The sequence below is a fragment of the Vombatus ursinus genome, unplaced genomic scaffold (assembly GCF_900497805.2).
Source record: "Vombatus ursinus unplaced genomic scaffold, bare-nosed wombat genome assembly UNPS02000749.1, whole genome shotgun sequence".
Taxonomy (NCBI): Eukaryota; Metazoa; Chordata; class Mammalia; order Diprotodontia; family Vombatidae; genus Vombatus; species Vombatus ursinus.
This window is the reverse complement of record NW_020940527.1, coordinates 21,724,282-21,748,219: the sequence shown is the minus strand read 5'-3', so window position 1 is coordinate 21,748,219 and position 23,938 is coordinate 21,724,282. Positions and strand designations below refer to the sequence as shown.

Sequence of the window (23,938 nt, the reverse complement as noted above, 5' to 3'; positions counted from 1 at the left end):
AAAAGAACTTGGCAATTTCCCAAAGGCAATGTAGCCCTCTGTCCTCCTCCTGTTTAATTCTGTACCCAATTCACTGCCTACTTGAGGTGTCTATCTAAGAGATTTCTACATAAGGATAGGAATGACATCTGTGATTATTACACTGGCACGGTATGAAACACCTGCTACTAAGGGCAGGTCAGCACTTGCTTTGCAATTTACAATCTTAGTTGCCTAGAGCACTGGGAAGTGAGTGATTGCTCAAGGTCCTATATATAGTATAAGTCAGAAGCAGAACCAGGTCTTTTTAGTTTCAAGACAAGCTCTCTATCTACTATGCTATACTGACTCAAGATAGATGATAGATAGATAGATAGATAGATAGATAGATAGATAGATAGATAGATGAAATTAGGAGATAATTGATGGATAACTGCTATTGGTGTCCTTGAGATATGAAGGAAAAGTGAGGAAAGCCTCTAGTACATTGGTCAGACCTTCTGTGTGCCTGACTCATAGTAGGTGCTTAATAAATGTTCGTGGACTGACTGAATTATGGCAAGATATAGACAAGGGTCAAATAGGATGGGCAAACATGAATGGGCTACACCGGTAACAAGGCCACAGATCCTGAGGACTAGAGTCCATTTCTTGTGTTTCTAACTAGATTGTAATATCCCTCAAGGCCGAGGACATCTCTTGAACCTCTTTAGCTCTACCACACGACGCTGCACACAGCAGAGGCAGTTAGGTGCTCAGTGGATGAAGTCCTGGACTTGAATGGAGACGGGAAGACTTGAGTTCAAATCCTACTTCAGACACTTAATAGCTATGTGACCCTGGGCAAGTCTCTCAACCTTCCTCAGCCTCAATTTCCTCATCTGTATAAGTGGGGATGATAATAGCACCTACTTAGCAGTGTTGCTACGAGGATCAAATGAGATAACATAGGGTGTCCCAAAAGACTTAATGCTATTTTAGGCCACTAATTCTTTAGGGATAACTTGCATGTGTAATCACTTTGCAAATCTTACAGTATACGTAAGTGCTGGCTATTAGTAGTAGCAGGAAGAGGAGTGCTCAGAAAATATTCACTGCTACCCATAATGAGTCTGGAGGAGGAAGGCATAGAACTGAAGGGAGTTCAGCTACATTGGTGCTAACTAGGTTTCTTACCATCTTCTAGCCACCTTCTTCTGCCTCTCATTGTAGAAGGTTTTGTGGTTGACTGATGCTTGAATAGTTTTTTTTCCTGAAGCTCTTTCAAGGTTTACATGATGCCAGGAATATGACTATAAGGGGAGTCAAACCATTCTCAGGAACAACTGAGCATCAGTGAATTGAAAGGAGTTTCTTCCTCTATTACAGTTGATAGGAATATTAGAGGCAAAAGAGAAAAGCAGAAATAAATGTCCCTTTCAGGAACCAGAGAGACATTAGCAATAAAGGCACTAAAAATAAGGAGTAGGGGGTTTTAAGAGTGCATTTGCCTAGAGTCTGAGACTGGAGGGAAAATCTCTCTCTCTCTCTCTCTCTTTCTCTCTCTCAGTTTCTAGGTAGCCTGTGAATATGGATCATAGATATAGATATAACTGAAAAAGGTCTCAGAGGCCATCTGATCCTTTATTTTACAAATGAGGAAATTATGGCTAAGGAGGTCTAGTGTCTTTCTGAAGGTCACTCGCATAGTGTCACAAGTGGGATTTGAACTCAGGATAGCTGACTCAAGAGCCAGGGCTGCCATCACTATACCAACAATCCCTGCCCACATCAACAGTTTGTTCCAGCTTGGCCTTTATCATAACACCAAACAAGGTTGTCTTACTGACGGGCTGCTCTCTACCCACACAACTAGAATGGTTATTCAGGAATGAGAATCCAGTACTCAAGGTTTTAGCTTATATTTTTAACCTTTGTCTGCCCTGATTATTGTGAGATTCTCCTACCAGATTGTCTCATTTTTCTTCTCTCTCTATCCTTTGTAGAGGGGCAAGAATAATCTCCTTTATCCATAGATTTGGTCATGTTGTTCCTTTGCTCAAAAGTGTTTACTGCCTCCCTATTGCCTAAGTGAGTAAAGTTCAGACTACTTATCCTGGCATTCAAGGCCTTCCACAATCTAATACCATCCAAACTTCCCATCCTTATCTCACATTCCCCCTTCAACATTCTGCTCACACCAATCAACAATGAGTACTCTATCTCCTGGTTCCTTCTGGCCTTTCTTGACTCCAGTCTCTTCTGGAGACTTTTCTCTTTCGAAGAAAGGAAAGCCTTCCTTCCTCTTTTCACTGGTTAAATTCTTGTTCATTCTTTAATTCAAGGGCTCTTATCCTAGGGTCCATGAACTTAAAAAAAGATTTTTTTGATAATTGCATTTCAATATATTTCTATTCCTTTTTAAGTTTATGTATTTTATTATATGTATCTTAAAACAATAATAGTTAGCATATTAATAGCTACATTATTCAGAGGAATTCACTGACTTCACTCTACTGATGTAAAACTCAACTACTACCACTTCCAGAAGTTTTTCCAGATTCCCCCTGGAGCTGCCAACCTATGAAAGACTCCATGGTGCAGTAAAAAGAGTGTTTGTTCAATTTAGGGTAATGGGGTCCTGGGTGCAAATCCCAACTTTTCTACTTAATATTTATAAGACCTCAGGCAAGTCACTTACCCTCCTTGAACCCCCATTCCCTCATCTCTAAAATGAAGGGTTGTTCTGAAAGGTTTCTTCTCACTCTAAATCTGTCATCCTACAAGATTTTACCCTTCAGACCTCATATAACTTTTAAAAATGTATACTTCCTTGCTGCATTTATCATGTATTATTATATAAAATAATTACCTGTAGGTTCATTTTATTCCTTCTATTGGCTTGTAAAGTCCATGAGATGAGGTGCCAAGCCTCATCCAAGTTTTGTTTTTTTTTCTCCAACATTTGTCATGTTAAGCACCGTAAATGTTGAATAAATGAGTTGGATGGCATAGTTACAAACATTCTGAGAGCAGACGTGAATAGTTAAGAAGGTTAAAGGTTTTTTCTGATAATTGTATTTGTTCCTTTAATGAGGGAACTGGGAACTTGGGTGATTAATTGGAGAAATTGAAACTTAATTATGGAAACACTAATCATAGGAATACTCGTTCCCATTTGTATAGGGCTTTATCATTTGCAAAGAACATTTTTCATAATTCCACCTGGTAGGTGGTACCCATTATTATTTCCATTTTGCAGATGAGTAAACTGAGGCTTAGGGAGTTTAAACAATTTGTTCACATGCATATGGCTAGTACGTGGCATCTCTAGAAGTAAAACACAAGCTTTTTTTTTTTTAAAGAACAGTTTTGTTGGGGCTTTTTCTTTTTTCCCCATGTTATTGTCATTTTTGTTCTCTACCCACAGAACTCTCTCTTGTGAGGAAGGAAAGCAATTAAACTAAACGAATGGGTACACCAATCATGTCTGACAGAACACGTAGCATTCTGTCCCTGTAGTCCATCACCTCTCTCCCAAGAGGAAGGAAGTAAACCCAAGCCTTTGAACTATAGTCAAGCACTCTCTTACTGTGATGCTGCTTTCTTTTTTGCATTGGGGCAAAGCAATGACAAAGTTATTTCCTATAAGATGATTCAGCATTGATGCTTTCTGCACTCATTCACCTGAGCTGTGAAGCTCTTAGAGACCTGATCATTACAAGAATCGTGCTGGCCTCTGAGAACTGAATCTGGTTTCCTCTGAGGGAACCTCATATTTTCAGTCACTATAAATAATCTTGCTTTTCATGCAGTGTTAATGGGAAGAGGCTGGTGAACAGTGTTGGGGCTGTACTATCATCCTGGCCATATTGTTTTCATTTCCTGCTTTTCTCAGCTCTCCCTATCTCCAGCAGGGAGCCCTTTATGGGGGTGCCTTAAAATCCTGGAAACCAGCTGCTGCTTCTCTGTGAGGTTTTCCAATGGCTAAACTCCTGGGGCAGCTGTAGGAATGGGAAATGTGCCCACAGGGCACAGTCTAAGAGTTACTCACCAGGTCACTCCTGGAGCACTTGCAGAGCTCTGACTTCAGGGCACACAAAACCATGCTGATGTCATCACGCACCAATATTCTGCCAACAAGGCTCACACTTGGTTAGACTACAGTACTTCAGGGGGTCTACGTGTGATCTGATCTCAGTATTTGCCCTAGGGCTGCATGTGGCAAACCATTCATGCCTGCCTCAACCTGGGCAACACTTGTCCATGTGCTCCCTAACTTTTCACTAGGGGGACTAAACAATGTACTGAGGCCTTCCTTGTCTTCTCTTAATAACATAAGGATATCAATAGGCCACATGGTCTGCCCATAGATTACTCCTTACTTTCCCTTGTAATCAGACTATTTTTTTTTTTCAATCATATATTTCTTTGATGCAACCCCTGAAATATACTCACTCATATTGCTCTGGTAGTAGATTGCCTCTAAGGATAGATTTTCCCCTAAGAGAGAATACACACACATGCATATGTGTGTATATACACATGCACACATACATATATATCACATATTATATGTGCATATCTAATATACGCATAAGTAGGCCCTAAGCAGTTACCTCATCTATAAAATAAGGGGTTTGGACTAAATGGTCTCTAAGGTTCCTTCCAGTTGCACACCCATGACCCTAGACAATTACTTTCCCTGGTTCAGCTGCTTCCTTTTCCTCTCTACTTTTGCTCCATAGCTCTCTATTTCTGTCTCTATCATCTATCTATCTGTTGGCATATACTGAACAATAATGTGCTTATAGGCCAAACTTAAACTTTGTTTGAACCAGATTTGGGAATTTGGGAATAAAGTAAAGCCTATATTTGGAACAAGGCAATTTAAAAATTTTATTTATTTATTTTGGCTAGGCAATGGGGTAAAGTGACTTGCCCAAGGTCACACAGCTAGTAAGTGTCATGTGTCTGAGGCCAGATTTGATCTGAGGTCCTCCTGAATCCAGGGCCAGTGCTCTTCCACTGTGCCATCTAGCTGCCCCTTAAAAACTTTTAAATTAATTAATTTATTTTTAGTTTTCAACATTTACTTCCATAAGCTTTTGAGTTTTAAATTTTCTCCACCTCTCTCCCCTCCCACCCTCCCCCAAGATGACTTGCAATCTGATATAGGCTCTACAAATACATTCTTATTAAATATATTTTCACATTAGTCATGTTGTAAAGAAGAATTAGAAAGAATGGGAGGAACTATGAAAAAGAAGAAACAAAACAGAGAGAGAGAGAATAGTATGCTTCTATCTGCATTCAGGCTCCATAGTTCTTTCTCTGAATGTGGATAGTATTTTCCATTATGAGACTTTTGGAGTTGTCTTAGATCCTTGCATTGCTGAGAAGAGCTATGTCTATCAAAGTTGGTCATCACACAATGTTGCTGTTACTGTGTACAATATTCTCCTGGTTTTGCTCACTTCACTCAACATCAGTTCACATAAGTCTTCCCAGGTTTTTCTGAAGTCTGCCTGCTTATCATTTCTTATGGCACAATAGTATTCCATTACATTCATACACCATAACTTGTTCAGCCATTCCTCAATTAATGGACATCCCCTCAATTTCCAATTCTTGGCCACCACAAAAAGAGTTGCTATAAATATTTTTGTACATGTGCGTCTTTTCCCCATTTTTATGATCTCTTTGGGATACAGACCTAGTAGTGGTATTACTGGGTCAAAGGGTATGCACAATTTTATAGCCCTTTGGGCATAGTTCCAAATTGTTCTCCAGAGTGGTTGGATCAGTTCACAACTCCACCGACAATGCATTGGTGTGGAACAATGCATTTTTAACATAATATTGGGCACATTCACTCTTTCAACAAGGATCTTTCTGAGTAATATATGCACAGCAATAACCCAAGGCTTGGCATTATAAAAAAATAAAAAGACACATCATCTGCCCTCAGAGAGCTTGCTATACTGATAGATGATAGATTTATATATATGTATATATATATATACACACACACACACACACATGTATATATAGAGAAATACACACATACATAAGTATTTTACATTTATTTATACACACATTTATATATACATACACATATACACATATGCATATGTATATTAGACAGATAGATATTAAAAATAAATCTCATTTTAGGAGGCAGCCTATATTTTACTGTAGTAGGGGACTTAAGCTAAATGCTTATTTTAATCTCTAATACAATGCAGGATGAAGTATATGCTATAAGACAGATATAAGCCCAGTGTTAGGGGAGTTTAAAAGAGGGAAATCTTACTTTTGGTTGAGAGGACTGAGAGGAAGTCATGCAAGGAGGTAACATTCAGACTTAGCTTTGATCGATGAATAGGAATGCAAAAGAGCAAAGATATGGAGTTGGGAATTTTTGAGGAATAATGGGTATTCATTATTGGAGAGGGTATAGGGTATTTGAATGAGAGCAGGGTGAAATACAACTGGAAGGATAATTTGGAGGCAGACTGTGAAGGAATTTGATTACTTGACAAAGAAATTTAGAATATTGGTAGAGTTAGGCTTTGGGGAATCTGAAGATTTTTGATCAGGCAAGTGATGTAAGACTAATTTGACTATGTTATATAGAATAGATTGAAGTGAGAAAGAGGTTAGAGGTAGGAAAATGAGTCAGGAGGTAGTGATTACAATAGTCGTGGTAAGAAGCAATAAGGGCCTAAATATATATAGGTGGTGATAATGAGGATGAACAGGTGAGGACACTCATAACAGATAATACCAAATCAACAAGGATTAATTTATTAAGCACCTGTTATTTATCAGGCACTGTGTCAACTAGTCAGTAAGCATTCAGTAAGTGCCTACTACGTGTGGTACCTGCTAAGCACTAGTGATACAAAGGAAGGCGAAAGACAATCTTTGCCCTCGAAGAGTTCACAACCTAATGGGGGGAGATAACATGCAGACAACTATGTACAAATAAGGTACATGCATATACATATGTGTATACATGCATAAATACATTCATATGTATGTAAGCACACACATATGTATGTATGTATGTATATATCTATGATAAATTGGAGATAATCTCAGAAACAAGGCACTGGAAATAAGGATGATCAGGAAAGGCTTCTTGGAGAAGGTGGGATTTTAGCTGATATTAGAAGGAAACCAGGAGATGAAGAGGAGGGAAAGCATTCCAGGTATGAGACAGCTAGTGAAAATGCACAAAGTTGGAAGACAAATAACATGGCGGCTGATGTCATTGGGTCAAAAAGTACATGGAAAGGAGTAGGGAATTCTCCATACATAGCATAATCTACAGGATTTGGAAACTGATTGGACATGGATAATGAAGGAGATAGCTCCATGGTCTCGTGCTTGAGTAACTAGGAGAATGATGATGTCATTAACAGAAACAGAGGGGGAAAAACCCCAGCAGGTTTTGGAATACAATTTGTTAGTGATATAGCTAAGCAGGAATGTCCAGAAAACAGTTAGAAACATATATCTAGAGTTCAGAAGAAAGGCTAGAGTTGGGAGATACAAATATGGAAGTTGTCAATACAGATGTGATAGCTGAAATCTTTGGAGTGGATAAATTCAATTGAAGAAAGTGCTCAAAGAGAGGGTTGAGCCCAGAATCTTGGGTAATGCATACACACACGCACACACACAAGCACATTTGTGCTGTGGGAGAGGAGAGAGGAGTGGAAACAGAGAAGTGAAGAGAGGGTCATGGGGAGAACCAATAGAATATGATATCATGGAGGCCAAGGAAAAGTGAATATCAGGAAGGAAAGGGTAATCACTAGCCCTACAGAGGGATCAAGAAAGGTGAGGATTGAAGCTAGGTTGAGGGTACTGGTGAAATGGAGATATTTGTTTAAGGAGAATGGTAGTGGGCTAAAGTCTTATTATAAAGAGATAAGGACTGAATAAGTGAGTAGAGGCAGCTAGTGCATGAACATTATCATAATAAAAGGACTGATCCAGTCATCTTGCCTGGATAACAGCATCATGATTCCATATCATTACTTTTGCTCTTGACCTATAGTTAGTCTGTAGGTGTTCATTCATCTCATATAGCCCTGGACTAGGCACTGTGAGGAGCATAAGACATGGACACTGCCCTGGAAGAGCCTGCAATCGAATTGATCATTAAGTTTTTCTTCCGCATTTGAATTCCACCTCTTTTTTCTTTTGGTCAGGAAAATAGCTGGCAGCAATGACTGTTTCCCTCCTCCCCTCCAAGCTGGCTAACAATGTCAAAAATTAGAATGGATGGTTTTTTTAATGTATTTTTTTTTTTTGCTTGGAATTCTGCAGTATTGTTTTTTAAAATATGCAATGGCCAGATATAATAAAGACAACTTGCCTATAAATTGTAACTTTCCAGATGTTACTGATTTTATTTAATTATAGCAGCTGCTTTAGAGAGGACCACCCTCAATGGCTATGGAGTCCTCTGGTAATTGAACATAAAGGTCTGAAATTACAATGAGCAGGAGAAGGACTTCAAGAATCCTCCCTCCTCTCCACTCCTTCCCCCCAAAACGTACACACAAAAATCTCTCCTCATCATATCTTCTTTTCCCCCCCTTCTCTCCAGTTCCTATTTTATCTCAGTCATGCAGCCTCTTTGCTAAAGGCAGATTGGTACAAAGAAATGAGGGCTGGCTTTGGAGTTAAAAGACCCGAGTTCCAATCCTTGTTCTGCCCATGTGTGCCTTTGGGAAAGTTAGTCAATAAGCATTTGTTAGACATCTATTTATTGTTGTTGTTGAGTTATTTTAGTCATGTCCAACTCTCTGTGACCTCATATACAGTGTTCTTGGCAAAGATTCTTGGCAAAGACTGGTTGGCCGTTTCTTTCTCTACCTCATTTTATAGATGAGGAACTGAAGCAAACAGTGTTAAGTGATTTGCCCAGAGTCACACAGCTAGTGAGTCTCTGAGGCTGGATTTGAACTCAGGTCCTCCTGACTCTAGGCCCAGTGCTCTATCTAATGAGCCTTGTGGCTGCTCACAAGCATCTCTTATGTATCAGTCATTATTCTAAGTGCTGAAGATGCAAAGAAAGGCAAAAAAACCCCAAACAAACAAAACCAAACAAACAAAAAGCAAACTAAACAAACAAAACAGTTCCTGCTCTCAGGGAGCTTACAGTCTAATGGGGGAGACAACATGAAAACAACTAAGTATGATGTATATAATCAACAGAAGGAAGGCGCTAGTGGTGAAGGAGATCAGTAAAGACTCCTTGAAGAAACCTTGCACGGATGAAGACGGAGAGAATTCTAGGCACGGGGGACAAGGGAACATGCTCAGAGGCAGGAGATGGCGTGACAAGGAGTATGGAGGAGGCCAGTGTGATTGAATCACAGAGTGTATGGGGGTGAATAAGTTGTCAGGAGCCTGGAAAAGTAGGAGGGGGCCAGGTTACAAAAGGCTTTGAATGCCAGAGAATTTCATGTTTGATCCTTGCAGTAACATAGGAGCTACTGATGTCTATTGAATAGGGAGTGGCACGGACAGACTTGTGTTTTATGAAGACTAATTTTACAGCTGAGTAGTGGATGAACTGGTGTGGGGAAAGACTTGAGACAGGGACACCAAAAAGTGGGTTATTACAATAGTGTGGGAGTGAGGTGATGAGGGCATGTGTCAAGGTAGTAGCATTGTCAAAGGAGGGGGGCATATGCAAGAGATGTTAGAAAGGTAAAATTGACAGGACTTAACAGATTGGATATGGGGGAGGTGTGAGAGTCAGAAGTCAAGGATGACACCTAGGTTTCAACCCTCAGTGACTGGCAGGATGGTGGTATCCTCAAGCCCTCAATAGACAAGGTCAAAATTGGGGAGGGATCAGGGGAAAAGATAATGAGTTCAGTTGTAGATATGTTGAGTTTAAGACATCCACCAGGATAAAGTCCCTGGGCCTCAGTTTTCTCATTTCTGAAAGGAGGGAGGGGGTTAGACAAGATGCCCTCAAAACCTCAAAAGGTTCATGCTGGCTGGCAACCCATGATCTCAACCAAGTATTTACCTTGGTTCAAATCTTTCCTTTTCCTGTCTACCTTGGCCCTGTGTTCCTCCTTGTGACCTGCTTATGATGTATTGGAACTTTAAAGCTAGAATGGACCTTATAGGTTAATTAGTCTGATCTCTCCACTATTTAGAGATTGAGAAACTGATGCCCCCGAAGGGCCAGCATCAGAATTCTAAATCATGAATGGATCCTGGAAGGGAAATTGCCTTCATTTCCCAGTTGACTCTTCCTCTTCTGCCCCTCTGAGATTATGGAAAGTCATATGAGATGCAAACATCCAAAAAATGCTCTGAGAATTTCTTCCCACTCTCAGGTGCATCTCTGCCTATGAAATGATGACAGTTTGACTTTGTTGATATGTAGTTCTTAGCAAATGTCAGATTACACTTATATTGTCATTCCCTGAATTTTAGCAATGCTTAACATTTTTTTTCTCTTCTCTCTTCCTTTTATTTCATCTGTAAGAATTGATGAGATCCACAAAATTAGAGGTATGTGAAAAAAGAGAGAAGACATGGAGGCAAGACAAGTCAAAGCACCTAGATTCAAATCTTAAGGTCTCAATTTCCTCATTCTGATTGCCTCTGAGGATTTGAATGGGGGAAATATTGTATTTCCACTAACCTGTAACTGAAACCTAGCTTTCCCTTCAATTATTTAAAAACTTTAGTCTGAGAAGGCATGGTCCAGACAACCAAATGAATCCATGTAGGGGTTTGCTGGTAAATGTTTAACACCTGGCTCTCCCCCCAAAAAAGTACGCAGGACACATCTTAAAGTTTAATCTATGTTACTAACATTTTCTCTATCACTTCCTTAAGTCTAGACAATCCACAAAATGATAAATCAGGCCTCATTTGTAGCATTTGCAGATTTCTATTCGTCCACCCTGAAAATTTAACAATGGGCTCTCCCCAAACTAGTAGGAGCTGGCTCTGGCACACTGCTGGGTCCATGACACAAATAAGATTAAGAGCCCCTGGATTAGATGATCCCTAAAGATTCTTCCATCTTTAAAGTATAACTTTATGAAGTGGCAGGGACACACCAGAGAGTTCTCAAATCCTTCATCTGGTCAAAATGCAGAAAACTCTAGTTTGATGGGCATTATTAGTTTTGCACTGCTTAGAAGAAGCAGGGAGAATGGAACGCTAATTGCTAATTGCAAAGCAGTGTTATATAGTGAGTAAAGCACTAGTTTGGGAGTTGGGAAGATCTGGGTTCAAATCTTCCCTAAGGTACTTACTGGCAGCTGTGTGACCCTGGGCAAGTGACTTAACATCTCTGGGTCTTAGTTCCTCACCTGTAAAATGAAGTGATTGGACCTGATGACTTCTCAGGTTCCTATCAGCTCTAAGACTACGATTCTATGAATTAGAAGAAAAAAATCAGAAAGCCCATTTAGAATTTTTCATGGTGGTTGTTATTTCCTTTGCATGATGCATCTGGTTTCACTTGATCCATTTCTTGTTTAACACATGTTGAGCATTGCTCAGGGGCCTTGGTGGAGGTTGCAATGACTAGGGTAGGAAAGAATAAGAAGGCAGTTACATTATCTTCTGTCCTTATTAAGCCAGATGGTGTTTTGGAAGCTCGACATATCATCCTTAAAATCATTTCCAAGTATGCTTTAATGTGGGAGGTGAAAGGGGACTTTAATGGTCATCCAGTCAACTCCCTCATTTTACAGAGAAGGAAACTGAGGCCTAAGGAGACTCAAAATCCTGAGAGTAATTTACTTTTCAACATTAGGTGGCAATTGATATTGGATATATATTTTTTATTCTATCTATACATCTTCCTTCCTTTCTTTCCTTCTTTCTTTTTCTTCTTTTCTTTTTTCTTTCTCTCTCCTTTCTTTTTTTCTTTTTCTTTCTTTCTTTTTCTTTCTTTCTTTTTCTTTCTTTCTTCCTTCCTTCCTTCCATCTTTCCTTTCTTCCTTCCTTTCTCTCTTTCTCTCTTTCTCTCTGTCTCTCTCTTCCACCTCTCCCTCTCCCTTCTTCTATCTATACACATACATAGTATAAGTCTATCTATACACCTCTCCTTGTAAAATGTAATCTCTTCATGAACAGTAACTGTTTCCTTTTTTATGTTTGTGTCTCTGGTGCCTGGAACAATGCTTTCCTTCTGGTAGGTGCTTATAAATGCTTATTGAAGTGAATCGAGGTCTCTGTATATTGTGGTTAATCTGGATGATGAATCCTTGTAACTGTAAACCAAGTGACACTGTATACCAAGAGCCTTGTATAAAAATATGCTGACTCCAGACAATGACAGGACTGAATTCTATTGTTTACTCTCTCTATTTCTTTGCAGATGTTTGTGAAGCCCTCAATGTAACAGTCTCACCAGGACCAATTGTCCAATATTTAGAGGGAGAAAATGCAACCCTTTTTTGTCATGTTTCCCAGAAAAGAAGGAAGGACAATTTCCTGGCCATTCGTTGGCTCTTTGCACTATCTCCATCACAGGAGAAGCTAATGATCAAAATGACAAGACTGAGGATGGTTCAGTACTATGGAAATTATAGCCGCAGTTTTAACCGTCAGAGACTTCGCCTCCTGGAAGAAAGGTATGGGAGAGTGTACAGCCTCTCTGTTTTAAACCTTCAACCAGCAGATCAAGGGAGGTACATATGCAAAGTCCACGAGGTTGGCAAACACAGGAGTAAGTGGACGATGTGGTCCAATGGTACGGCAGCTACAGAAATCAGAGGTAAGGAAGACTCTGGCCCCATGGAGACAAACGCATGGTGGGGGCAAGATCACATCATGGCAAAGGATCAACTGTGTCTGTGCTGTATCTGTCCAATAGAACATAAGCTTCTTAAAGGCAGGAACTATATCGTTTTGCAGTTTGTTTCTGTGGTTCTTAGAACAATGCTCTTCCTTGGCTGTGTCTAACAAGGGAGACCTGTGTGGGGGAGGAACCGAGCATAAAAATGTACCACTGTATGTTCTGCATATGCCTACATGAATACTTGTTGCCTGCCCCAATAGAACACAAACTCCTTGAGGGCAGGGATTATTTTATTTTGTCTTTGAACCCCTAGCATGTAATATAATTCCTGGGCACATAGTATGTGCTTAATAAACGTTTGCTGATTTATCGAATCCTTGATTTTAGGTCCATGAAGCAATTATTGAGTTAAAAGGATACTGAGGGCAACTGAGTAAAGTTCACAGAGATCCTGGATCTTTGTTGTTGTCGGTAGGACGTATGATTTGATCAGTGTGGAAAATACCTCCACTGAACAACTCACCATACCTTGTAGTCTTAGGTAGTTAACTTTCTGGGGCATTGAGAGGTTGAGTGACTTGCCCAAGGTCACGTGGTTAGAATATGTAAGAGACTGGACTTGATCTCGAGTCTTTCCAATGCCAAAGCAGGCCTTCTGTACATTGTGCCATGATCCTCCAAAAAGAATAAAATTCATTCAATCAGTCGATAAGCATTTATTAAGCATCTATTATGTGCCAGACACTATGCTAAGCACTAGGGATACAAAGAAAGGCAAAAGATAGTCTTTGTTCTCAAGGACCTCACAATCTATATTCAGAGTTGAACAATTATTTGGTCAGTTTGAATTCTGCCACAGAGCTCATCTACATTTTTTTTTGTTCATTTGCTTGTTTGTTCTTTTGGAGGAGAAGGGGTGTGGGTGAATACTGCTTTATCTTAATGGTTGAGTTAGTTTGTAAATTGAAATCAATAATTGTGGAGTTTGGCTTGTGTTTGATTGAGATGGCATCTCATTAGGAAAAGACCACAGACCTAGTAGTTCAACCAGGGCTCCAGAAATGGAGTTTTAGTAATTATCTTCAGATTTGCATTTTGACTAATGTCATTTCTATGAAATGTGGGTATCTCAGCTGGTAGCTTTGCCCACTGGGAACATCTGGGAAACAGTTCTATCCTTTAGTCAAGAGCTAAAGAGGAATGACTCATAGGAAGATACCTTAGAGACCATCTAAGTTCAGTCCCTGAATTTTGCTAATATGGAAATTGGGAAGAGAAACACAGTTTCTTTGCCTCAACCATGTTATATGTAACATGGAAACAATAATATATGTATAAAGTATCTTAGACATCTTAGAGGAAAATTCCTTGTTAATGAGGAATACTTTTTTCATAATATAAGAATATGAATATGAGGAAATATTTTTCTTTATTGATTAAAATTGCATCTTGAGTTATTGGGAAATTAATCATGCTGTAGGTTACCTAGGTCAGGAGATGCCCAAGGAGAAATTGACAATCTACCTTCTTTGATTCTATGCGTGTAAAAACAGAGAAAACAGTGAAGAAATTTTATTTTGATATAAAATTGAATAAATATATAATTCTTATGATGAGAAATCATTTTTTTTTCAAACAGAGAGTCTTTGTCAATGAAGACTTTTGTGTTAATGCGGTCAAACTTAATTTTCCTTTTGACTTTGCTGGCTGTATTGTCCTTGAGCAAGGGCTCGTATCCAATGTACAGCTGTGAATTTTTCTCCCTATGTAAACATAAATTCATTAAACAACTGAGTTTCAATACAAGCACATATCTTTCCACCATCAAGGATTGTAAATCATATAGTTGATTGTTATGGAAGGGGGCATATTTCCCAAAGTAATTTGTAAAATAGCTGCCTGTTTATCTACTTTATTTATATTAAAGTATATACTAGAGCCATATGTTGAATAGCTTGGCAATGACTTCTCTGAACAAATTAGAGCCTTCTGCACTCACTCAAAGCAATCATCCAATCCATTGTACAATGAGAACTTACTTTACATGATTTAAGTTTAGATTCATCCCAGTTAGCTATTTGGATAAATGCTCCATTGTGAATATAGCCTTAGGTAGTCTGTGGAATTCTAATGGCAATGGGGTTTCTTTCTTACACTTTCATTCTCTCCCCCAATTTCTCCTCCACCCTATTGCTATACCCTTCTCTCCATTTTTTCTATATTTCTTTTTACTTCTTTTGTCCTCTTCTCACTTCTGTCTCTTGACATCCCCGGCTTTTTTCTAAACTCAACTCAAATGCCCCCTTTCTGCAGAAATCTCTTTTCCCCCAACATCTTAAGTCTTTTCTTCTCCTTTATATGTAGCTTGTACTAATCTATTTATATTTTGTCTCCCCATGCTCCATTGCTATGTAAGCTCCTTGAGGAAGTATTTGTGTCTTTTTACCTTTTTTCCATTCTGAGTACTTAGCTCAGTACTTGGCTATCCAGGCATATCCAGGCAAATCCAGTCAGTTAAGTTTTTATTAAAAGTTTGTGAATTGATTGTCCTGGGATTTGAAGAATGTCCTAAATGTCCTGAAATGATATTAAATAGGAATTTACATAGATTGGAAGGGGGTGACGATGGTAGTCTTCATAGCTCTGTCGATGGCTCGTGAGTGATGGTTTTCATCAGGCGCTTCTGGGACTAGACTACCAACCATGAGAAAGGTGGATTTTGCAGGGTACTAACCTGAGAGTCAAGAGACATGAGTAACATAGTAGCCCTACATCATTACCTCATTGTGTGACCTTGGGTAAGCAGTTTCTTTATTCTGGGCTTTTGTTTCTTTGAGATTTGTATAATCACAGAATCATAGAATTTCCAAGTTGGAAGGGACATCAATAACCACCCCAGTCCAGCTCTTACCAACTACCTAAAAATATTTCCCACTCCCAACACTCATGAAAAGTGGTCAACTAACCTCTATTAGAAGACCTTCAGTAAAGGGGAGTCTACCGCTTCTTGAGGCAGCCCATTCCATTCTTGGACAGTTCTAATTGAGATGAAGTTTCTCCTGACCTCAAGCCAAGATTTGCCTCCTTGAGACTTCCACTCATTGTTCCTGGTTCTGCCCTGTGGATCAAGTAGAATAAGCCTGTTCCTTCTTCCACATGACATTTCAAATGAGGGGGTTGGACTCTGTGATTCTTTCCAGCCCTCGGCTGGTTTTACCCTTTCCCCTGCCAACTTCTTGCTTGGGTTATGACCTTCTTTCCATGCCAAAAGCTGGGTTTACTGTACAGGTTTGTATTTTATGAGCCCTTTAATCATCAAATGAGCTAAGTCAGAGTGGGTGATTTTAAAAATGAGGAGTTGAAGATAAGCAGTTCTCCCCCTCCCCCAGTTATTAGAGGTCAGTTCATATAAGACTCTTATAAAGGGAGTAAGAGAATGGTCACTCAAAGTAAAAAGCCAGAAGCCAGTTTAGTGAGCCATGGGATATCTATCTATGACATGAACTACAGAGGAGATAACTTTGTTATTTGAGTGATTTGCAAACAGATCCCTGTTCAAGAGTTATGAGAATATATTTGTGGCTACATTAAAATGGTGTCTATTTCCCAATGTGAAAGGTGATGTGGCACAGTAACTAGGGGGCTTGGCTTTGAATCAAGAAGACCTGGGATCTAGTCCCAACTCTAACGTATGCTGGCTATGTGACCCCAGGCAAATCATTTAACCTCTTAATACTCCAGGCAACATTTTAGGCTGCAAGTCAGGCACTGATGTCCATTGGTAGAGGGACTTTGCTTGTCAGGAGTCTCTTGTATCAGTGAAATCATGAGTCTGGTCCAAAACAAATAAAGAAATGAATGAATGAGAGAACAAACCTAATTATTTTTCCAAGTACTATTTCACCATTTCTTCACTATTTTCTTCTCCCCCCCCACTCTTTCTATCTGATGAAATGAAATTTTAGGTTTATTCTTCAGAGAAAAGAAACAGCATGGTCCAGTAAGAGTAGGTCTTGGAGCCAGAAAGATTCCAATTCAAATTCTACTTCTGATATATACTGGCTTTGGGATCTCAGACAAATCACTTTCTTTCTACATTCTATAGACCAATGGTTCCCAACATTTTTGTTCTAAGAACTTTTTTCAATTAACAACTGAAAATGTGTTTGAACCCCCAGGGTAATTTACTACTCATGATATTCTTTATAATTATTTACTGCTTAAGTCACCTTTAAAGACTTTTTAGCAGGAACCCCTTGGACCATTGTCATGAATCCCCAGTGGGTTCAAGTTACCCTTCAATGGGAACCACTGTTCTAGGAGTCTTTAAGACTGTAAGTTGCAGGAAAGTCGTGACCTGCGTTGGTGGAAGAAGTTTCCTTACCCAGGAATTTCTCATACTTCCCTCTTTGTATTCAGATAAGTCTCCTAAATTTCAGCCATTTGTCTGAACTAGCTTTATCTTTTTTTCTCATTTAATGCAATGGACATTTAGTGTTAACTGTGTGTAAGGCACTGTACTAGGCCCGGAGGATACAGAAACAGAACTTAAAACAAACAAACAAACAAACAAACAAACAACAATCTCTGCCCTAAAAAAGCTGAAATTCTACTGGAGTGTCTCCAGAACTTACCAACAAATAAGTAGATACCTGATCTTTTAAGAAGAGAGAATATACTTGTAAGTAAAGAGATCAGAAAAACTTCTCTTAGGTAGGAGATGGTACACTAGCTGAAATCAAAGCAGAGCTAGGGATTCTGATAAGTGGAGGTGAGGAAGGTGAGCACTTCAGGCATGGAAATTAGGCACCCCGATTTTCTCATCATTGACTCCTTGTGTTAGGCACATTTGCTCAAAGTACGTATCATCTGGTTATTCTCTTTTTCCCTCCAAAATTCCTAGAATGTCCTACTTGAAATTTGTTGGTGAGAGCCTTTCCTTTCCATTATTCATTTAGCTTTGCAAAATCCATCTCCTTCAAAAATTCCAGATTAATTCATTTTCTTCAATAGCTCCTTCTTAGTGTCTCGCACTGAGCTGGATGTTGGGGATGTTAAAAAAAAAAGTAAGCCATCATTCGGTTGAAGGGTAGAATATGTGTGATGTTTGATTTAAGGTAAGTCATACAGGGGCAAATGTGAGATCTAGAAAGTGATCTAGGAAGATTTAAGGAAGGAAGGGAGCACCAACAATTGAAGGGAGGTGGTGGTTAGGAAAGGTTGCATCTGGGAAAACACCTGAGCTAAGGCTTGAAGGGAAAAAAAACTTCATTAAGTAGAGATACTAATGATAAAAATAATATTTCTATTGTTCGACGCTTTGCAAAATGCTTTATATGTTGTCTCATTTGATTTTGATCTACACACCCTTTAAGGTGCTATTGTCTCCATTTTACAGATGAGGAAACTGAGGTTGAGAGCGATTAAGTCACTTTCCCATGGTCCTACAGCTAGTAAATGTCTGAATCAAGGTTCAAAATCAGATCTCCCTGATTCCAGGTCCAATGCTCTAAGCATTCTGCTGCCTCAGTGTTTGTCAGATATAACAACAATAACACAACAGCAACAGGAACAAGTTAGCATTTATGTAGCACTTCAAGGTTTACAATGATAATAATAGTTAACATTTCATCCTCACAAAAACCCTGTGAGGTTTGGGCTATTATTATACTCATTTTACAGATGAAGAGACTAAGGCAGACACAGGTTGAGTACTTACCCAAGGTCACAAAGCTAATAAATATCTGAGGCAGGATTTGAACTCAGGTCTTCCTGATACCAGATCCAAGGCTCTATCTGCTGTACCACCTAGGTGCCTGTGCAAATACATAGTATAGGCAGATGATGACAGGATGGGATCCAGGAACAGTCAATTATGCAGTGTAATGGTAGCATGCGTGGAGAGGAATTGTACAAAGTTATGCTAGAAAGATAGACCAGAGCCATATTGTAAAGGGTCTTAAATGTCTATCTATGGGATATATATGTTATTCTAGATGGAATGGGGAGCCACTGGGGGCTTTTGAGTGGGGGAGTGACTTTTGTTCTTTATTTTGGCACCTATATGAAGGGTAGATTGGAGAGAGAGAAGAATGACATTGGGAGATCAGTGAGAAGGCTATTAGTCTAGGCAAGAGCTGATGGAGAAGAATCTGAGCAGCAGTAGTGTGATTAGAAAGAAATGGATTGGAAAACTCTTAACTCTTCTGAGCCCATCCTGTCTGATATAGAATTCCTCTGGATACTCACTTCTCTAATCTCCATGCTCTTTCCTATCTTCCATATCCTGATATGAACTCAATCCTGATTTCTACTCCATGAATCCATTTTCTCTGACATGCAATGGAATTACTCACCAAATGAGTATTTTGTTTATTTATTCTGCCATTTCTATGTCTTCTGTGTTATTTAAAAAAAAAACCCAAAAATAAAACATAAGCTCCAAGATGTCAGGGATGATGTCTGTTCAAGTTTATTCATTCATCAGTTCCCCGTGGAGCAAATGAGTCCATAGCAATTAAATATATATTAATATACACACACGTATGTATATGTACATATATACATCACCATAAAACAATCCCTTCCATCATCATAGCTTTAGTGCTAGAAAGCAATTTAGAAGTCATGTGGCCCTGACCCCCTCATTTTACAGATTAGGAGACTGAGGCCCACAGATGTTAACTGACTTGCCAAAGGTCACAAGGATACTAAAAGGCAAAGCCAGGATTTGAACCTATGTTCTCTGTCTCTAAATCCAATGCTTTGTGCACTGCAGGATTCTCTTTTAGCACTTGCACTTTTGACTAGATATATCCTTTCTAGGTGGGACTTTGAAATAGTCAGTCCTCAAACTGTTGTCCCTACGTGGAAAATACTTCCACCTCTCCTCTGCCAGTTCATACCCAACCATCCTTTCAAGTTTTGGGAGGGACCTTAGTGAGCTCATCTTGCTATGTTCTCATATAATAGATGGGGAAACTGAGGATGAGAGATTAAGTGACTTTCCAAAGTTCCCATAGGTAACAGAAGTGGGCTTTGAACCCAGACTCTTACACCCCAAAGTCTGGATTTTCTACTACATGACACCATTAACCCAAATGATATACTATGTTATATTGTTCCTTAAATGTATCACACATGTACGCTTCCTATCTCTAAATGGACTGTAATACAAAAAGTAATTAAGATGAATTGGGTTACTTGGGAGAGGAAACAAGTTACTATAATGCAATGGTTCTTAAACTGGAGTCTATAAACTTTTAAAAAAAATTAAAAATTTTGATATTATATCAGTATAATTGTTTTTTTTAAATCCTGATTTATTTTATTTGTCTTAAAATATTATTCTAATAAGGGGTCTATGGGTTTCATCAGATTGTCAAAAGGGTCCATGACACAAACAAGGCTAAGAACTCCTGTAATGGTGAAGTCTCTCCTATCGAAGGAATGAACATATTAAATGATTTCCATGGTCTAGGTTAAAGTCCTAATCACTCTGCCCTAGTTACGACTTTGATAATTATTCTGTGTCTTTGGATAAGAAAATCACTGAGTAGATAGATATAATCACGAATGACAAACATTGAGAGGAACGTCTCTAGGAGAAATTACGGTGGTCATTGTTAGGTCTGATTTCACTAGAGGATTTTATCAGCGATGTTGAAAAGGGAGTAAACACGATCTGAACATTTTCTCAGAGAATGCCATATGGGGAGATGTTAACACAAGTAAGGACTGAAATACATAATAAGAGTGGATCCAGAGAGGTAAGAAATATAAGGCAGGAAGTAACAAAATGAAATTCAGTTTGTAAAATGGCAGTGGAAAGCATTTGGGGAAAAAATAGTCTCAAGTAGACATTCAGCAGGCAACAGAAACTTGAAAAACTGTCACAGTGAAAAAGACCTAAGAGTGATCATGGACGGTAAATTATTGTGATATGGCAGCCAACTCCCTTACTTCCCCCATGAAAATCTATTCCATTTTGGTCTGAGTATAAATTGGCCTCATGTCCCTGAATAAGAAAGAGATCATTCCTCCTCTACAGCCCTGATGAGACCATAACTGCTCTAATGTATTCAGTTCTAGGTACCTCAGTTCCAATAAGTTATGTTTGAGCTGGAGAAAAGCAGCAAAAATGAGAGGGGAATGAAAGGCATCTTAGGAGACGGGCTTAGCACAGTTGAAGAAATAGCACTGAGCCAAACAACAAAATTATGTTGAATGATACTGGCGCTAACATTCCAGCAAAATGAAATGAGTTAAATACAGTCCTTGGGGAACGTACCTTGTTTTCCTCTGAGTGATATTGTTGCTTTCAGCCAGGCCATTTAACTTCATGGAAAAGCTCATGCATCTCCAATATGGTGGATAGCTGGTATGAAGTTACAGATTCATAGATGCTTATAGCAAAGCCAATAGTCTTCTGCCTTGAAGAGACCTTTTATTCTATTTAGGTGGTCCTGGGGTTTTTTCCCCCTCCTATACATGAAGGTATTTTATTCATTTCATTCTAACAGAGGAATTCTTACACCTTCCTAATAGGTGGGTTGGAAGCAGGTGGCAGGAGCATTTTTGAAATAAGGAAACTGAACCATAGGGTAGTGATTTACTGATGGTTACTTTCTGAGAGTAAATTACAGAGCTGGAAATAGAAGCTTGCTCTCCTAGAGAAGGATGTGACTTGTTTCTCAATATCTATTTGTTCTGGGTGTGTGATTTTCAATAATTTAGGTGCTTTCAGATGAGGAAACTCTCTCCTGAAGAGAGTTCTGCAACTTATGGTCTCAGTTACCTGGGAGTACTTAGAAGTTAAATGATTTGCCTAGGGTCACCCAATCAGTATATGTTAGCAGCAGCACTAGAACCCAAGTTTTCTGGACTCAGAGGTAGCTCCATGTTGTCTCTTGGTTTCTGAAAGACGTAAAATACTCTGGCAAAAAAAAAGGATTGAGAGAACCAGGAAAAAATGATTAAAAGAAATGAAAGGCCCCAGAAATGTTGTGATAGTGTTCTTTGACTTGAGACCAGTCCACCTTTTAGATGGTGACTATTTTAGGCTGTATAGTCAATAGAAGACATCAAGATGGTAGTCTGGTATTCAGGAAATGTTGTGACACAATGAAGAGCCTTGTATGTTTTGAGTAGAGTCTCTGTGCAAGGTTTTTATGGGAGCAGATATGAACATTCATCAATCAATAAGCATTTATTAAATGTCTACTATGTGTCAGTCATAAAGGAAAAAAAGTGAAACTAGACCTGGCCTTGTAGAAACTTACAGATTAGGCAGGGGAAAGAGCCTGTACTTGTATTTGCATTTCCAAATATAATAGCATAAGAAATTACAGGATGATAAAGTTGAGATGGGCATCAGTCTGCCCCACTGGGAGGCCTTTGATGAGATCTCAGACCTATTGAATTATTTCCTCATGACAATTTTATTGGGTAGATAGTATAGATATTATACCCATTTTATAAATGAGGAAATGGAGGCTCATAGAAATTGGTTAACTAGTTCACAGTCCCTCATATCAGGTCCTTAAATCTAGATCCTCTGACTTCAAGTCCCAGTGTGCATCACAATGCATCATCTCTCCTAGCCTGAGCCAAACCCTAGAAAGTATAGCACAATAAGTAGCTGCTTCTGAAATCCTGGATTTTAGTCTAGATTTGGTTATTATCTTACTATATGGCCTCAGGCATCACTTCCCTTATTTTAATTTACTCATCTGTAAAATAGGGGCATTAGATCTGATAATGACTCAGTACTTGTTTAGGTCTATCATAGAAGGTGCCAGGACACAGGGCTGGACTCTTCAGGAGACAATAAGGCATGTTCCTCAAGTCTATATGTAGCCTTAATAGTTGGGCCTAGTCTCAACACTGGCCACACCTTGAAATGCAAAGGGAGCTAGAGAAATGGAGTCTTATTTACGCCAAAATACATTGTTGTCTACAATAGTTGAAGTGAACCTGGCATTTGTATCTTGAATTATCAGTTGTTGAGGAAGCCTATGAGGGCAGCCAGACCTGTGATGCCATTGGTATGGTGAGTTACTCACGTGGAAATGCCCTCTGCCAGTGAGATCAGCCCCTCTTTCATAATTTACCATCTTAGAGAGTTATCCAAAGCACACAAAGGGAAGTGACTTGCCCCTGGTCAAAGGCCAGTATGTATGGGAGACAAGACTTGTGCCCAGGTCTTCCTGACTCCAAAGTCTCTTCTATACCGCTCTGACAGGTTGCCTCCAAGTTTTCAAGATGATTACATCAAATTTCAGCTTTGCTTGTGTTACTCCAGAGATCACATTCCTGCAGGGGCAACAGGGTAGTAAAATGGATAGAGCATCAGGTCAGCAAGTCAAGAAAACCTGAGTTCAAATCTGGCCTCAGGTAATTACTATCTGTGTGACTTTGGGCAAGTCATTTAACCTCTGTCTCAGTTTCATCAGCTGTAAAATGGGACTAATAATAACACCTACATGGAGATAATATTTGTAAACCACTTAGCACAGTGCTTGGCATTTAGTAGGCACTTAATTAATGCTTATTTCCTTCCTGCCTGTCTTAGACACTAGAACATGTAGGTTCTAGTGGCTGTGGTATGGTAGTGGTTGTATTGGTAGGAGTTAGGAAGTGTACAAGGAAGAATTATTTTAAGCAGAGCTTGAGTTACATTCTGGTCATCAGTTTATTTTAATTTTTGTCAGGATCTGTTGACACTTTAAACATCATGATGTATGCTTAATTAAGCAGTCAGTAAATGCTTAGTAAATCTCATTGTTAATTATCTGTTCTGTATCTCCAGAGACAATGGAATTATTGAGTTAATTTCTTCCAGTGGTACTTTAAGTGACTGTCCCCAGGGTGTTAACTTTTCATAGGTCCATAGTAAAGTTCTGATGATGTTTGGGTGGTAAACATAGAGCAGACCCAAGGTGGAGGTCATTTCCATGTGACCCTTTGGATGTTAGATTTTAAATATTTTGTTGTTTCATGTTTTAGCTAAAATTATTATCTCCAAAAGGGGACAATGAAGCACAACACTTACATGTTTTCAAGCCAAAATAAAAACTTAATTGGTTAATAAGAATGAAATATTAGTTCAATTGACAGAGAGAGAGAGAGAGAGAGAGAGAGAGAGAGAGAGAGAGAGAGAGAGAGAGAGAG

At 39.1% G+C, this 23,938-nt stretch overlaps 1 protein-coding gene across 2 annotated transcripts in view; it reads left to right on the top strand.

The window, feature by feature from the left end:
- VSTM4 (V-set and transmembrane domain containing 4) overlaps positions 1-23,938 on the top strand; it is a 135,429-nt gene that overhangs the window by 4,936 nt on the left and 106,555 nt on the right. For both annotated transcript variants that reach the window (XM_027861089.1, XM_027861082.1), the window contains exon 2: positions 12,344-12,742. In XM_027861089.1, coding sequence (XP_027716890.1) covers positions 12,344-12,742 — 399 coding nt within the window. The remainder of the gene's footprint in view (positions 1-12,343; positions 12,743-23,938) is intronic.